Below are 18,415 nucleotides of genomic sequence, written 5' to 3' on the forward strand. Positions count from 1 at the left end.
CAAGAATCTTGTGCTCTTGAACAGTGCAGTCCAGTGAACAGGGGGACTGGTGCTATCCTGCAGTTGAGACAGACGGGAGGAAAGAGGCAAGGAGTATCTGCGTGCTCCTGATGTCCTTAATCCCTAAAAATGAGGCTGGTGTTACAATGTTAAGACATGTGCCTGAACCTCATGCATTTGAAGCACCACATAGGAGAGGGGACAAACAGTTTCACATCACATCAATACACTATCACCTTGACCCTGTCAGGCAAGTTTCCTTCATAGGCCAAGATGAACGTCTCATTATCAGTCCTGTTGTCCTTGGGTACCCGTTGGACACAACAGATAAAATGCACACCCTGTGGCATGCAAATCATCATTGGTTTGTAAAAGGACATCACAGAGGAAGATAATACCCCGAATGATATTATGACAGTTATGGAGGGTGATCAATAGAGGAATGTCACCCAGCTTGTCAGGGGGCAAGCAGCACCTGCGACTGAGCAGGGGGATGCCATTTTAGTCAGAGCTGAACAACTTCTCATTTTTGAAATCACTACTGCTTCCCAAAACCTGTCCTCAAGTTGTTCAAGAAAGAATAATGGCTTTGTGGCAACAAGGTAATCTTTGTTGGTCCTACAGCAAACCAAGTATTGTGGGGAGTACTGCTTCCGTTGCCTCTTAGCCATACATTCCTCCCATGGCATAGCCAGGGAAGGAAACATTGTGGGATTATATCTTTCCACATTGTAGTAATCCTTTCCTTCAGAAGAGAATTCCACCAGCAGCAGTAGAAGAAAGTTTGATTTGTTTAATTTGCAAGTCATCTGCCTTGGTGCCACCAACTCTGAATGGGGGCTCTCCCCACAGGTGCCATCAGCCACAGCCACAGCCAAAGCCACAGCCGTAGCTACGGCAACCTAGCCAATTAGTTGCTGCCCAGAGTCTCCATGCCCCAGCCATGGCGGGCACATACTCCTTGGCATACATGGGGAGTTTCAATCTCCAGCACAAATACTGTGATCCCGGCATGGTGATGATGACCCCTCCCACTACAGAACAGTTACTGCAGTGTGTTTTTGCCAGAAAAGACGTGCACCATGAAAGAAAGGCACAAAAGCTGGCATCTACCTCACATTGGGTGATCTTGCCCACATGATCTGCCTTTCTGAAAAATTTGGAAGAGGAATGGCAGGTTAAATCAAAAAATGGGGACTATATAGTGAATGATGAAAAGTTGTAGAAAGTGTCAGAAGAGAGAAAAAATAAGTGTCCAAAATCATACACCAAGTCCAAGCATGATGGGCACCAAGAAGACCATATGGGGAAAAAAAAAGAATAATAAGAGGATAGACTTGCAGCACAGAAAGGGAAGTAGCACTGCAAGGGTGGGGCCCTGTGCTGCTTTTTCAGGCCTGTTCCAACAATATTTAGGTTGCACAAAAGTGATATTTCAATTCCCTCATAGTGGTTGTGCACAAATCAGATTGATCTTTCCACATCTGTGAAGACTTCAAGACAAGTAAGCCTTGGTAAACATTTCCAATATTCAGTGCTGTCACAGAAACGGATAACAAACTTCATTTACAGAAATGCACATTTTTTCAGTCTGAATTTTAGTACTGGGTTGTGTCAAGGGCAAGGATAGTGTGTGACCAACAGAGGCACACCACAAAGCAATTCATAGCCTTCATATGCCTCAAATACTTAAAGAGCTAGAGGTGGTACAAGGGCAAGTAAAATTATTTCATATCAAATGCAGCTACAATTGCTGAACGAACTCCGCAATGCTAACATCAGTTTATTTTTTATTTTTATTTAATGGATTTCGAACTGTAAACATGTTTTTTTCTGCTGTCAATCATTGCGTCACCCAAGGAGCTACTCATTTCACCCCTCATTTCTGAAATTGACATGATGTGGAAATGGAGCAGTACTTTCCCACTGTGAAACAGATGTATCAGAACACTTAATTATGTGAGTTGGAAACCAAGTCATCAGCTCAAATCAGCTTATCACAGATAGAGAAAGACACTCTTTCTATAATTTTTAGCACCCAAAAATTCTATGACTACCTGTTTGGCACTTCATTAAAATGAGTCACTGATCTTGTGAAGTTTATCCCTCCCCACCATATTCCACAGCAAACTGTCCAGCAATTACAGCAGACTGAACTCTTTTCATCAGTGGCTTTCAATACAAAATTTAATGTTGATCCATGGAATGCCTTGTCAATGTGGAGATTATGTCACGGTGTACACGAGGACTGTCTTCTCCACAAGTCTTATCACATTACTAGCCAACGTACAGCAGCTCACAGACCTACCACTGACAGCCTCAGTGGTAGTGAGTGGAAGGGCAACTTTCTACAGAGTGTCTGTAATTAAATATGTTTCAGCTGGCCGCAGGATTCTGACCAAAATAACCATACACCAACAGCTTGTTCCCCCTCTGCCACAGGTTCAGTTTATGCCAAAGACTGAAGGGGGCAACCATGCTGTCATTAAACGAGCCTTTTTTTTTTTTTTTTTAAACGTCTTTACACACCTATGTTGAGAAAATTGGGGCTTCACCACAGTCTAATAGCTAACACTCCTTTACATATACTGGCATGGCATGAAAGGACATTGCCAAGATGGTCACACACTGCAAAGTGTGTGTCACATTCCATCCAGCATCATTTCAGCAGTTTCAGTCCTGGCCATCATCACAGGAATGCTGGGATCACCCGCCCATGAATTTTGTGTGCCCCTTCCAGCAACAAATGTGCTCATGAAGGGACACATGCAATATTGAACTTTTCAAATGTGATGCAGATGTCTGCTACCTCTCTGGGATTAATCTGTATACAACCTCTGACAATAAATTTCAGTCAATGAAGTCAGAATGGTCAATCGGGAAACCCTGGTGGCTTGCAACGCTGCACCAGCATAGCAGCCAGTGTTGACAACTTGCTCCCACTGTAGTTCAGTTGAGTGTCGTGTGTGTTCTGTGTTAGAACTGTTACATGAAGTGTTTGTTTAGTGTGTTGGTTCTGAACTGAGAACAGGGCAATGAATGAACAAAGAATCAATTTAAAAGTTTTGTTTCAAGCTGTTTAACCTTGCGAGATGTAAAGGACAATGGGAAAAATATCATGAGGCCCTTGTCAACTACAACCTCGCAATTAGACAAGCAAAAGAGGCCTCCAGTAAGGCATTCTGTGGAGGGCACAGCTGCTCAAGCCAGACTTAACAAAATCCTCACTAGAGTACTTATCCAGGAGGTACATTGAGGAAGGAGGATGGGGAATATACAAAGACAGCACCAGGCACTGGAACTGCTCCTCAAAACTCACTTTCCTCAATATGCTCTGGTGGATAACATATACCAGAATGCGATCCCTGGTAGACAATGGCTCCCAGGCACTCTACGAGAGAACTGGGAATCTGCCAAGGAGTGTGTAGACTTCAATAAAATCCAATGGGTGGTGGGAACATTCCAACTGTTCAAGTCACCTGGCCCAGATGGAATCTTTCCAGCTCTCCTATGCAGGTTATGGGTTAGCCTAGCAGCAGCAGTAATTCCCAATGTCTGGAGGGCAGTGAAGCCAGGGAGAATTGATTATACCAAGGCCAAGGATATGAGACCAAACAGTCTGACCTCCTCCATTCTTAAAACATTGGAAAAACTGGTTAATGTACATGTTGGGGAGAGGAGGCTAATTAGGGCTCCTCTACATTCAAACCAACATGCGTATCAACCAGGTAAATCATGCGAGACAGTTCTAGTTCTCCAACTCTTTGGGAAGGTGGAGGAAGCACTTCACTTTCAAGAAATAGCCCTCTGCATCTTCCTGGACATCGACGGGACCTTTAGTAATATAACCTTCAATTCCATGGTTAGCGCAGCAGAAGTGCATGATCTGGAGACCACTATATGTAGGCAGACTAGGGCCATGCTTAGAGGAATCAAGGTGGAGGCTACCATAATGAATGAAAAGACAGTATTAACACCACTAGAGGCTGTCCACAAGTAGTAGTTTTGTCCCCTTTATTGTGGAATCTAGTGGTGAATTAACTCATTGGGGAACTAAATTCCAGACAATGCTTTTGCCAAGGATACGCAGATGACCTTGTCATAGTAATACTTGGCAAATTTACTGACACAGTTAGGAATATGGCACAAGGTGCATTGGACATTGTGCAAGACTGGTGCATTAAAGGGGATGTATGGGTTAATCCTAAGAAGACTTGTGGTACATTCACGAAGAAGCATATCCAACACTCAAGTTGGAATCTAAAGCTCTTTGATGAAACACTACCTATGAAGGGCATAGTGAAATATCTAGGGTTAACCTTAAATGAGAAACTACCATGGACCCCTCACATTAAGAGCATCTGCTCCAAGGCAAAAGGCACTGTAATGAGTACCAGAAGGGCTTGTGGCAAAAACTGGGGCCTTAGCCCCAGAGGTATGCACTGGATATACACCACGGTGGTTAGATCTAGGATCTCCTACGGGGCCGTAGTGTGGTGGAAGAAGGTAGAAAAGCAGGCTGCAGCTAAGGAGCTTGCTAAGGTTCACAGACTGGCCTGCTTAGCCACATCAGCTGAAATTAGCAGCACACCAACTGCTTTGAGGGAAGCCATGCTGGACAAGCCTCCACTACAACTCTGGGTCAAGATGAAGGCAACAGCTCGTGCATACAGACTCGAAACTGGTAAAAACTGGATCTCATTGGGATACCCAGAATCACACACTAAAATAGTGAGGTAAATATAGGAATGGCTGGGGAAATACCAGCCAACTACATAACTCCCTACTGCTTCAACAAGGCTTACAGTATAATAATTGGAAGCAGGGAACAGTGGGGAAAAAAACAGTTCGACACCATTCAGCGGACACTGTCTGGTTTACAGATGGGTCGAAATCAGACCAAGGCACTGGGGCTGGGGTGTACGGGGTTCAGCCAAGACTGTAGGGCATCATCTCTCTAGAAAACTGGCCTCGGTATTACAAGCTGAAATTACTGCAATGTGGAGGAGAATATGCATAGGTGCTACAAGGACCGTAGTATCTACATCTAATCAGCCAGCCAGGCAGCTCTGAAATCATTGGCAACTCCTGCAACAAAATCTAAGGTTGTTGCAGAATGTCACAGGGCTCTGGTGAAGCTAGGGGGAAGCAGTAGGATAAACCTAGTGTGGATCCCTTACCACTCAGGGATCTGTGGCAATGAACAAGCCGACAGATTGGCCAGGATGGGGACAAAGACTCCATTCATTGGACCGGAACCAGTCCTGACAATCACCAAGGCTATGATCAGACTAAAACTATGGAAATGGCATAGAAGACAGCACGCAAAATACTGGACCAAGGTCTATAAACAAAAACATGGTAAGGTAATGATGCCAAAGCTGTGTCTTAAAAGAAGCTCTGTAATCTTGGGCTTCAACAGGAAAGAGATTAAAATCATGGTTGGACTGATGATGGGCCAGGGGAATTTCAAAAAACACCTACACACAAAGGGTATAACGTAAGATGACCCTAAATGTAGGATCTGTGAAGAGAGTAAAGAAACCGCATCACACCTAATCTCCGAATGCACGGCATTGGAGAGCAAGAGAGAGAGAATTTTCGGGACAACTAGACCTGAAGAAATTGTGTCTAACAAAAAATTGGTAAAGGGACTCCTTGCACTATTTAAGAGTATTGGTTGGCTTTACTAGATATACAGGGAGTGAAACAGCACAATAAACTTAGTTTCAGTGCGGGCAGTGGCGGGTTGGACCAAAGCTGTTTTAGCTTCCCTGCCAAAATCAAATCAAATCAGCCATTATTGGTGTGTACAGGCGCTCCTACGTGTTGTTGTCACTTGAGCCCTCAAGCACAGAATTCAGATGCGTGGCCAATGTGAATGCCAAACGTCGAGAATGTGCTGATTGCCGTGTAGAGCTTTCAGGCTGTCATAACATTATGTTACCGAATGTTTTCCATAGTAGTTTATTCACATATTTATGACATTTTGCTATTTGAGTATTCTTTTTTGATACCTAATAGCTTTTACAAACTGTTATTTTTCATATTCACAAGGCCAGATAACTGACTAGTGAGCTCAGATTTGTAGTTATGTTCAGGTTATATTTGTGTAAAATAATTTTTTTATTAATTTAAAGTTTGGGCCATAAGGCTGTTTTTCTTTTAAAATTTTTTTGAATTATTCTCATTGCTTTTATACAATTGAATAACTGGCGTAGAGCACTGCAATTTGCAAATACTAATTGATCATTGTGTTGTTACCAGTGCTCTGTTTTAATTAATGTGGTGAAAAACTTTTGTATCCTCAAATGGGGTCAGCATTCCACTCAAGCAGCCCACGTACCCTGCTTACCAATCCTATGCCTTACCACTACTGTTAAATAAATTAACATGTAATGTAGTGTTTTCTTCAATAGGAGAAACCATTTTTTGTTTGTATGTATGTATAGTGTGTGAATAAACTAACTACATCCAGATAAGTGTTTATTATTTGCTGTGGGTCACAACAGATGACATTCTACAAATGAGATAAAGGAACAGGAGGAGAACAAGGAAAGTTCTTGATAACATGCACATAAAATTTTTCCTTAGAATATATTTTTTTTCTCAAAAGTGGATACCACATATGAATACCATGTGACATTTTCACATGATCAGTTATGTAAACTGCATCACAATACATCCCATGTTATTGTCGATATGGCTAGTATACATTTCAGCTATCTTCTTATACATTCAAATTACATGGTCCAGGTGAACTACATTTTTTGTCTCCTTGTTTACAAACCTTTATTGAAATAAACTCTGGATGGTGGGTTAGGCATCTTCTTGATTTTCTCCTGTAAAAGAGAGAGAGAGAAAAAAAAAGAATAAGGTAGCATATATTTGTTTTCTTTTCAAGTCATATGACACCCGACTATCAGTGACTAAATGAAAATGAAATGTGTATCTTAAAAAGAACCAACGACGAAATCCAGATTATTTTTCTGTGGAGCATCCTAACATTTCACTTACGTGAAGTATCAAACTTCAAATTAAGTTAGACTGGGCTATATGGAACAGAATTTGCAACAGTATCCTCATGTGTACTGATTGCACAGTAAGCCCATTTATTTGTTGTAGCCATTATTCTAAGGAAAACTATTTTTTAAACTACAATGTTTATGCAGGGAAGTATTTTTCAAAAATGCGTGGCATTTCTGAGAATGGTATTAGAGAGTATTACCTAGATTTTGAATAATCACCACCAATGGTGGCTGAAAACTTCTACTATAAGGAGTCACCCAGATTCTACCAATAAGGCAGAGAAGTGTATACAGGTTGGTAGTACCTTCTTGTCTCTGAGTGTGGGAAACTGCTCCTAAAGATGGATTAGCCAGCAATGGCACTAGGACATCTAAGGCAATGGAGACCCCTGCAAAGAAGACACATGCGTACCCCACCTGAAATGTAATCAGTAATTTAAAAACTGTCATGATGATCTCTCCAATGGCAACCGATTTCAGATTAGTTGCCCATTAGGACCTATGGAAGGGAATTGCAAAAGAGGAAATGACCATGAGAAATAACTGACAAACCAATGAAAGGAATCCAGGTTTGATTAAGACAGGTTAATCAGAGTAAGTTACCATGACCAGATATGTGACAGAGAGCAAACCATCATCATTATCAACAACAATTGTACTACATGTGCTCATGTGCTGACATCACAAGCAGGAGGTGGAGGGAGGGATGGGGAGGGGGGGGGGGGGAGAGAGGGAGGGAGGGAGGGAGAGGGGGGGGGGGGGGGAGAGAGAGAGAGAGAGAGAGAGAGAGAGAGAGAGAGAGAGAGAGAATGTGTGCATTGAATAGGAACAGATGAGACAGAATATGGGCTCAAGGCTCAATAGTAGGAATGAGAGAAGAGAGAGACAGTTCTGCTATACATTACAGCTAGTTAATAGCAAATATACTGTTCAAAAACCACAACAGGAGATATATTTGCAAAAGGCCTGCAGAGACAGGACAACAACAAGTGTATTATACCATGATGAGATTGTGATCCCAAAATCAAATATTTGGTTGTAAGGCATACAAATGAGCAGATATTGACCTGGATTACAATTTAGTAATTATAAAGAGTAGGTGGAAGTTCCAGAGAATTTTCAAGAAGGCTCAATGAGTGAAGAAGTAGGATACTGAGGTAATGAGGAATGATGAGTGCATTAGGAGTTCTATAAAGCTGTGGATACTGTGACAATGAATACCACAATATGCTGTTCAGTTGAGGACTGGGCACCCCAGACAAAGCATTCACAGAAATTTGACAGGTAAATGTACAGACAAGGAAGTTACTGTGAAGAAACCTTGTGTGACAGCACAAATACTTCAAATGATTAGCAAAGGAAAGAACTGCAAAAATGTTCAGAAAAAGTAAGTAATAAATCAAGATAATCCACTTCCAAATGAAATTAAGAGGTGCTGCAAAATTAAATCAAAATGGTTGCAGAAAAATCATTCATTTATTCACTCCCATGTCACATTCTATCAATCACATCATGAAGGAGAGTCTTTAAGAATGTGGGACAAGTCAAATTATATTTGGTAAAGGCAGAATATTATAATTGCACAAGTCTATGGAATAAATACCTTTTTGGCTTTAACTTCATTGCCCTGGAAGATTATGCCTTTGGACAATACTCAGTGAAAGCAAGCTAATAAATTCTACCAGTAGGTCAGCCCAATGAAAAAGCTTTGCAAGTGCAAAGCATGCAGAACTGAGTATTGAACCACTCCTTCCCACTGTACACACATCAAAAAAAGTTTTGCATCACTTCAGTTCTGAGAGTTCTTGGTTCACAGAGTTCTGGAACCTGTACAGAGAACTGGAATAGAGATCAACATGAACATCATTTCCGCTCTTTTTATTGCACATGAAAACCACACATTGCATGTTGTACCACAAACAGTGAGACCATCAGAGGTGGTGGTCCAGATAGCTGTACACACTAGTACCTCTAATACCCCGTAGCATGTCCTCTTGCACTGACGCATGCCTGTATTCGTCATGGCATACTATCCACAGCTTCAGGAAGGCACTGTTGGTCCAGATTGTCCCACTCCTCAACGGCGATTCGACATTGATCCCTCAGAGTGGTTGGTGGGTCAAGTCGTCCATAAACAGCCTTTTTCAGTCTATACCCGGCATGTTCGATAGGGTTCATGTTTGGAGAACATGCTGCCCACTCTAGTCAAACGATGTCATTATCCTAAAGGAAGATGTGCACGATGGGGGCGCGAATTGTCATCCATTAAGACTAATGCCTCCCAAATATGCTGCTGATCGGTCGGAGGATGGCATTCACATATATTACAGCCGTTACATCACTTTTCATGACCACCAGCAGCGTACGTTGGGCCCACATAATGCCACCCCAAAACAGCAGGCAACCACCACCTTGCTGCACTCGCTGAACAGTGTCCCACAATTGTCTGGTTGAAGGCAATATGCAATACCCATCGATGAAGAGAACATGATGTCAGTCCTGAGCAGTCCATTTGGTATTGTGGGGCCCATCTGTACCATGCTGCATGGCGTCCTGGTTGCAAAGATGGACCTCGCCATGGACATCTGGAGTAAAGTTGCGCATTATGCATCCTATTGCGCACAGTTTGAGTCATAACACGACGTCCTGTGGCTGCACGAAATGCATTATTCAACATGGTGGCATTGCTGTCAGGGTTCCTCCGAGCCATAATCTGTAGGTAGCAGTCATCCACTGCAGTAGTAGCCCTTGGGTGCCCTGATCAAGGCATGTCATCGACAGTTTCTGTCTCTCTGTATCTCTTTCATGTCTGAATAACATTGCTTTGATTCTCTCAGAGACACCTGGACACTTCCCTAGCTGAGAGCCCTTCCTGGCACAAAGTAACAATGCGGACGCAATCGAACCACGGTATTGACCATCTAGGCATGGTTGAACTACTGGCAACATAAGCTGTGTACCTCCTTCCTGGCAGAATGACTGGAACTGATTGGCTGTCAGACCCCCTCCGTCTAATAGGTGCTGCTCATGCATGGTTATTCACATCTTTGGGTGGGTTTAGTGACATCTCTTAACAGTCAAAGGGACCATGTCTGTGATACAATATCCACAGTCAATGTCTATCTTCAAGAGTTCTGGGAACCGGGGCTGATGCAAAACTTTTTTGTTGTGTGTATTAATCAGAAAACTATTGAGTTCGCTCTCTCTCTCTCTCTCTCTCTCTCTCTCTCTCTCTCTCTCTCTCTCTCTCTCTCTCTCTCCCCCCCCCCCCCTCCCTTCCTACAGTTGGTAGCTTAGATCCTTTTTGCACCTATTCTTCTCAATATTTCTTTATTTGTGAGATTTGCTGTCTACTATATTATTACCATCCTCCTACAGCACCACTCTTCAAATGCCTCCAGTCGCTTGTCGCCACTCATCAATGTTGCGCGCATTTCCAAGGCATATGAGACTACCCTCCACACAAAGATCTTACCCTATCTCTTGCTGATGATGTAAGAAACAAATTTTTCTTGTACTAAGATGCAGTGAATGCAATTTTGTTCTTTGTGTCACCTGAACTTTAGCCATCTGAGGTGATTTTACTACCTAAATAAATATTTACTTATCCAAGTGGTTCATTGTTAACTATGCTGTCTATTTGCAATGTGTGGCAGCTGCATACCATAATCTTCTGTGCATTATTTTTTATGTTTTACTTTGTTTCAAGATCTTTTTCATTTTTGCTAACTTTTTTATAGTTTCCACCAATGCCATATTTGTATTTGCACTTCATGATTTTCTCTCTTCAATATCTTCTTTACATTCCTCGATGCCTTTCTCAAAATGCAGTTTGATCAAAAATGGTGACAACTGACATCCCTGATATACTCCTTACTCCAAGACATTCTTGAACATTTCCTTCTAAATCATCATATTCTATTCCATTTATTTTTTGGTTATAGCTCTTGCCTTCTCTTTCATAAATGCCTTGTTCCATTTTAACTTTGCAGTGGGACCTAACAACAACTCTAGTTGCAGTACACTAGACTGCAAGAGACTTAACATTTTGGCAAGAGACATGAATAGTGCTGAACCTCACAACAACTATGCCCAAAGCAGTCTCAGCTCATATCCGAGTTCCTCTAAAGCTTGGTATCAAAATACTAGTTACCTGTAACATAATCAGTACAATGTACCATTCCATCATTCCCAAGCTGTGTCTGAATGTTTTTAGAAACATTCCATGAAGGTATAGCGCTTTTGTGACAACTGCCTCCCTCTCGTGTTCCACCCTTTGTCAACTGACCTACATCCTTGTGAGCTTAACCAGGCAGGAGGCACTGGAATAAGTTCCAACAAACCTCGATGACCTTTTGCCATCAGCAGGATGAAAGTGGGTGATACACACTACCAGACAGTGTTCTATAATTTAACTGCCTATGAGTGCTGAAGGTAATTCAGATGGTAATGTGATATCAATAAGATAGCTACAGTTAATAACTAATAGGAATTAATACAAAGCATAAATGCAATACTTCTTCTTCTTCTTCTTCTTCTTCTTCCTCCTCCTCCTCCCCCTCCCCCTCCTTTTTCTCCTCCTGCTTGTCTTTTAAGGGACTCATGGCTCCCATCCCAATGTCACATGTGGCCTCCACGAGAAATCTAGTTGTTGCCAAAATATAATCTGGCTAGATAGTATTGTAACTAATATATTATAATTTAACTTTGATGAGAGTTTCAATGAGGTGAAGGCACTATTATTGATGGGTTGGTACACAAAGCTACATTAATGATTATGAACTAAGACATTTTGAGTTTTTAGAATTTAAAGGAGTTACGACTATAGCACATTTTCAAGGCCATTATCTTGGTCACCCTCATTACTGTGGTCTTACTGAAAGCCCAATCCAGTGCATATGAAATAGATTTATTTATAACTTGTAATCTTCCAATACCTTTTCTATCTTGAAATGCATTATAGCTAGAAGTTAAAATGGTTTCCAAGCAAGATTGTTCACCTGCAGTTCTGGTTCAAGTGAAGCTGTTGCTATTGAGGCTTTCTGTGAAAACAATGCACAGCACATGGGTGTTGCAAATGTGAGGAAGAAACCACACAGCAAAGTTTGTATTGGAGCAGAAGACCATGGAAAGCGCTGCAAAACTCCACGTTTCTCAAGTCGGTCCATTACAAATGGCGTAATTGCTGAAACAATATTTAAATAGTTACAATATGTAAATTTAACACACAGAACATGAATTAGTTACATGTCACTTTCAAATGGGTAACAGCATTCACATACTACTGCTAAATGTACACAGCTGATTGGTTATCTTTATTAAAGATGATTTTCGAACACTGACACTGTATACATAAAAAACATGCTTTATACAAATAATGTTATGAGGTACAGCAACTATTTAATATGTACAGCTGATGTATTATGCAACAAAATAACGACAATGTGAATTAGAATAGACTGCTACTCGCCACACAGGAGGCACTGGGCGACAGACAGGCCATTTAAATGTGCCTCCTTTATGTGGTGAGTAGCAACAAGTCCTAATTTATATTGACATTTTATTTACAATGTTTTCAATCCTTAACATGCAATAGTTTTGCTAGAACAAACACAACAGGTCAACTTACATAAAAGTGATATTTAGACCTCCCGAACACAACGGCTTTCACAATATTAATGAAACTAATTATAATAAATTTATTCAACAACCAGCTTGCACATCACTAACTTGTCACAGGAATTATGTCTGGGACACAGCAAAGCTAATAGTTCAGGAGACCACAGAATGTAAATATGATTCAGAGGGCATACAGGTACTGTGTAGCCAGGGAGAGTACTAACATGGTGGTGAAAGCCAACATGCTGTGCTCTATATCTGCTGAATATACAAGCAGCCAATACTGAAAACATGAACACAAAAAAATAACAAAATTTCTTTATCAATAGTAGTGTTAATGATCATCAGGCATCCCTTCAATTAATACAAAAATACGATGTGTTGTAATGAGTGGAAAGATTATCACAAAAAAGAGAAAGAGAATGAAAATCTGAAAAACAGAAGTTACGACAGGTAGGAGGAGAAATATATCAAGGGACCACAGTTGAGAGAAACTATAAAACTATGGGAAACAACAATTTCTTATTGATGGCAAGCACTTTCCTTCAGAAGAAATGCCGGAAGTGCCAATAAATACACACAACAATACATATGAGGTATGACAATTAAATAATTGGTATGGTGGTACAAACACAATTTTCACAAAATTAATCACATTCAATATATATTCTGCTTGTCAATCCCTACAATGCTCTGTATGAAATCCCTACAATGCTCCGTATGAATTTTACATTTCTCAGAACAGTGCTGGAAGTCCCTTTCTCAGCCTTAAGAACCTCCATTTCTTTTGATTTCATCTCTTCCACACTGCCAGACCTTGTCCCCTAAGTGCTGATTTGACCTTTGGAAAAAAAAAAGAGTCACAGAGGACCAGATCAGGCAAATATGTTGGATGGTCCAACATGGGGTGCCTTATCAGCAAAGAATTCCTTTGCACAAGGTGTAATGGTCTGGTGCATTGTCTTTGTGAAGCATCCAGGACTTCTTGTTCCACAAATATGATTGTCTCCTCACTTGTTCAAAAACAGCAGTCGGAACCTCGGCATAATAATGTTGATTGATGCCTGGCCTTAAGACAATTTTCATTGGTCAGTTTACAAATTTTCTCAATGGTTTTGTTTGTTTTTATGCTGAGTGTTGTCCAGGGCACAGATTGTGTTTGGTCATTTTATATCACTCCTTGAACTTTTTGAACCCCTCAAAAACTTGTGTTCATGATAAACATTTACTTGCATACACTTCCTTTAACATGGCATGAGCTTCTGTTGGAGTTTTCCCTAGTTTCAAAAGAGACTTTGGATTAAATCATTGCTTCAGATGAACACTTTGTATTTTCTTTCATGATATTAGCACAAGGGCTTCAACTGACAGTTGCTACATTGAGACTGAGAGACATAACAGTGCCAGTCAAGCTCAGGAAGGGAGAAGCACCAACTGACACAAACATGTTTAAACCTGCCACGACACACTCACTGTTTGCCAGTAGCACCATCAGTTTGGTTATTTATTTGTCACACGGGATGAGAAAGACTCATCTGTAGTGAGGAGAGAGATAAGACAATGATGCAAAAAGGGGGGAGGGGTTGCATCAGAGAAAGTAGGAGATTTACGATAGTATGTTGGTAAGCACTGTGCCAGTTTTAGCCTAGGGATAATGAGAATAAAAGAATATGTGAAGACGAAGAGAAATTAATAATGCAATTGAGAACTAGACATGAAGAGAGAAAGGGTTGAGGATATGTTAATGGAGGTTAAATAGAGGATGATACCCGGATGCAAAGGTGTATTCAATACCAAATTTCCTTCTCTGGAGTTCAGGAAACCTAGTATTAGTGTGAGTATCGAAACAGCCTTTATGCTGTATCTGGCACTCGGGTCCCTTGGGTCATGCTATAGAGTACATTCAGCAACTAGGTACTGCGTGTCTCCGAGGTGGACACTACCTCTATGCCCATTCATACTCTCAGTCAGTCCAGTTGTTTTACTCACTACTTTATAAAATTCTGTGCAATGGACACCATAAATAAACAACATGTGATTTTAAAAGTTACTTCACCTTCTATCTTGTAGGCTTTTGTGGTTATGGGGGTGGGATAAATGGCAATAGGAAGCTGTATGGGACAGTTTTACAGTGGGAATGATTGCAGGGATAGGAACTATGAGTTAGGGATAATGGTTTTGGAATGTCGTGCAGTCTGACTAGGATGTTACCGAGGGTAGGAGGGTGACAGTGGTTTGAGTGGGGAGGATACCAGGGAGAGGGGATCTCATTCCCAGGCTTGAACTGAGAAAGCCATAGCTTTGGCAGGAGAATGTGCTGAAGCATTTGCAGCCTGAGTGACAAGTGAGAACTATATTATTCAGAGGACGAGAGAAGAATGCTTTGTGAATGAGGCCTGTAGGGTAGTTGCAGAAGTGAAAAATTGTGGGACAAGTGGTAGGCATAGGTGTTGAGGGATTTGGTGGTGGCAGATACATTTGCTATGAATGCCCAGACTGTAAGGTACGGAGTGTTTGATGTGGAATGGATGGCAGCTCTCAAAGAAAGTGCATGTACTGTTGCTAGCTGGTTACTTTTGTGTACTCTGAGGTTCAGAGACATGGAAGCCAATATCAAGCAAGACAGCTTAGGATTCGGAAAAGACTAAATGAATTTGAACTGAAAAAAAAGGGGATCCAGCTTCTGGGTCTTGAGGAATGCCTTTTCCACGTAGCCCACGACAAGGCTGATATAAGATGGGGCCATACTGGTTCTGATAGGTCCACCCCAGAACCTCCTGCCCGAGTCCATTTCCCTCCCTATCCCAATGACACCCCACATGCCCATCTTCTACATGTTCCCCAAAAATCCGTAAATCCAACAAGCCTGGACACCTGATTGTAGCTGGCTATTTTGTTCTTACTGAAAGAATTTCTGATCTTTTTCACAAACACCACTTCCTTCAATGAGTCTCTACCATCCCTGCACTTTTACCTCCTGGATCTCTACTCATCACTGTCGATGCCACCTCCTTATGCACCAACATGCCTTATGCCTATGGTCTTGGCACTACTGAACATTGCCTTTCAAATGACCTTCAGACTCAAAATCCGCTATCTCATTCCATATAAGATCAAATGTGGGAAACAAACATTTGGTCACAAATTTTTGTACAGTGGTAAGAGGAACTGCCCACAACAACAAACTAAAAATCTAGACCAATACTGTGCGAGCGTTGGAGTCGCCGGGTGTACAAAAGTAACTTTATGTTTTTCTTTAACAATTTGAAAACTGCGACTTCTAGTGAAAATGTTCCCAGTACAAAACTTAACTACATTACATTTCCTACATAAAGGTCTTACTCATTTTCTCCTCTAGCACTAATAGTTTCTGCATTGCAGCGGATGGAAAAGTTGCAGATTGTTAAAAATAATGTTTTAATAGTATAATGTTTACTGTTAAATGAAGTTGGTTAAGAACAAATATTAAATGTGTGTACCACATCTAAGTGACATAGAGCCACATCAAGGGGGTTAATTGTATTCTGGGGGTACAATAGGGTGGGGAGTGGGATGGGCGAAGGGTAGGAGTGTGAGGGAAGGTAGACCTCCAAACTGTGGTCAGGCACTTCCCTCCTCCATAGGTCTCCAAACAAAGTCGAGCTGGTGGTTCCCCACTCTATCCACCCCACTATGTCTTGAGAAGAAACCACAAAGTGTTCACAAAATTACACCAACCCCCACAGCACATAACATGATTCCAGATGTTCAATATTTTTACATAAAAGCTCATTTAACAGCTGTAAGTAAGAACTCATTTAATAAACTGAAAATAACTCTACTACATAAATATGAGCTCAGTGAAGTTATTTTGTCTACTCACATAAGACAACTGGACAGGAAATGCTGGGGAAGCAGAGTTTGTCTGCTGTCTGAAAAGGGAGCATCATTTGTGATGGGGGAAGTTGCCTTTCCCAGAACAACTCTACAGCTGCCGTACAGGATGACTAAAAACCAAATTCACCTCTTGCAATGTAGAAAAGTGTGCTGAGATTTACACAGATTCTATCCATATGCATTTCTTTCATCAGTATTATTAGTAACTCTTAACTGTATTCCATGTAGTGTTAATGAACTCTGTGGAAAATAAAAATCCCTGGGCATGTCTGTACACTTCGTCACCAGTGATTCATAAGGTACACTGTGGAGGGCAGTATAACTTTGTGGAACACCCTGTAATTCCTTCTAGTGTTCTTAATGGACAGGATAGAGTGGGGATCATCTGCTCCCTCTTCAGTTTGCAGATCTATGAAGGAGGGGAAGCTTGATCACAATCTTGTGGCCTACCTTCCCTCAGGCTTCCACCCTCCATCAGCCTCCTATTCCACCATGTTACACTGACAGAAGGCAAATGATCCCTTAATACGACTCTTACATTTGGCACACACATTTAACATTTGTTCTTAACCCACTTCATTAAACTGTAAACATTATTTTCATACAGTTAGAACAATATTTTTAATAATCTGTGATTTTTCCATTCCCTGCAATGTGGAAACAGTTAGCCCAAGAGAAATTTAACATAGTTACATTTTATACTGGAAAACATTTTCACTAGAGTTGTGCTCCGTGTGACATTTCTTGTTTCCAAAATTTAAATTCATTTCGAAAGGATTCTATTTTATTTAAGTACGATTAGGTATGAGAATCTGCCACAGGAACTGAAGGACATTCAAAAAGAAGCTTGCTAAACACCATGCCAAAGTGGAGAGCACTGGGAAGAGCATGTTTTGAAGGAGACAAGAGGCTAAAAATATAACATGAACAATGACACTAAAAGAAAATTCTCAGTTTAAGAAAATGGAGAAAAAAGAACACACATTATCTGCAGTTTCTAAATTGACTTCCTCCAATGAATGAAAGAAACAAAACTTCAATTTAAATGTCTATCAGAAGTATCCTCTCTATTTGAAAGGGAAGAATCCTTCATTCCAAGAGGAAGGGTGTTAGCTTGTTGAAGAAATGAAAACTGGACAGCGAGAATTTTCCCTTTAGAAGTACATTGAAAGATTTAAGATAAGTACAACATGTGGAGAAATAAATCTGGAAGATGACGAGTGTGCATCATCAGCAACAAATGAGACTGTGGTAACGGAAGTGATACAAGACATTAATGACTACTCATAACTCAACATTTAAAATGAGCACATTATAGAAGCCAGATGGGGCATTCTTACGGCACTAGGAGTAGCAAGTTGGGTTACATGGTTAAAGACTCTGCTTGATGAAGATTGGGTTTTTAGAGTGCTGTTCTCTATGAAAGGAATTATGACAATAAACTACATTTCATGAATGCTGAGTACATTATATGGACCTATTAGTATGTGGACTGCAAATGCTCCTTGCTAACTCCCAGAATGATTTATGTTCATGTTATCACAATGGCCTGTCTTGAAAGGGGAGCAAATGAAACACAGTTTTCAGGAAAGAATGGAATTAATTTGTGCTGTACTGAAACTTAACTGCAAGTGGATAGATTTATATGGCAATGTTCAACACTGCCAGATGAAAACATTCTACAGGGTGTCCAGAAAAGGGCTCCCTGATTTCAAAATTAAATATCTCGAAAACAAAGATCGATAGAGGAATGCAGTAAACGGTATATTTATTGTGAAAGCTGTAAGAAGTTTATACAGCAGTTTTAAATAATAGTTACAAAAGCTGCTAACAGATGGTGCTGTAATCGCCATACGTAATGCCTAGTATAAATAGTGATCCGAAGCCCAGAG

General features: G+C 40.9%; 1 protein-coding gene across 1 annotated transcript in view; it reads right to left on the bottom strand.

The window, feature by feature from the left end:
- Positions 1-6,578: 6,578 nt before the first annotated feature.
- Positions 6,579-18,415, bottom strand: part of LOC124787650 (sideroflexin-1) — a 124,832-nt gene continuing 112,995 nt past the window's right edge. Inside the window, exons 8-9 of the mRNA XM_047254448.1 lie at positions 12,029-12,213; positions 6,579-6,842 (exon numbers count right to left, since the gene is read on the bottom strand). Of these exons, the coding sequence (XP_047110404.1) occupies positions 6,783-6,842; positions 12,029-12,213 (245 nt within the window). The 3' untranslated portion in view covers positions 6,579-6,782. The remainder of the gene's footprint in view (positions 6,843-12,028; positions 12,214-18,415) is intronic.

Source organism: Schistocerca piceifrons, chromosome 3 (assembly GCF_021461385.2).
Source record: "Schistocerca piceifrons isolate TAMUIC-IGC-003096 chromosome 3, iqSchPice1.1, whole genome shotgun sequence".
Classification (NCBI taxonomy): Eukaryota; Metazoa; Arthropoda; class Insecta; order Orthoptera; family Acrididae; genus Schistocerca; species Schistocerca piceifrons.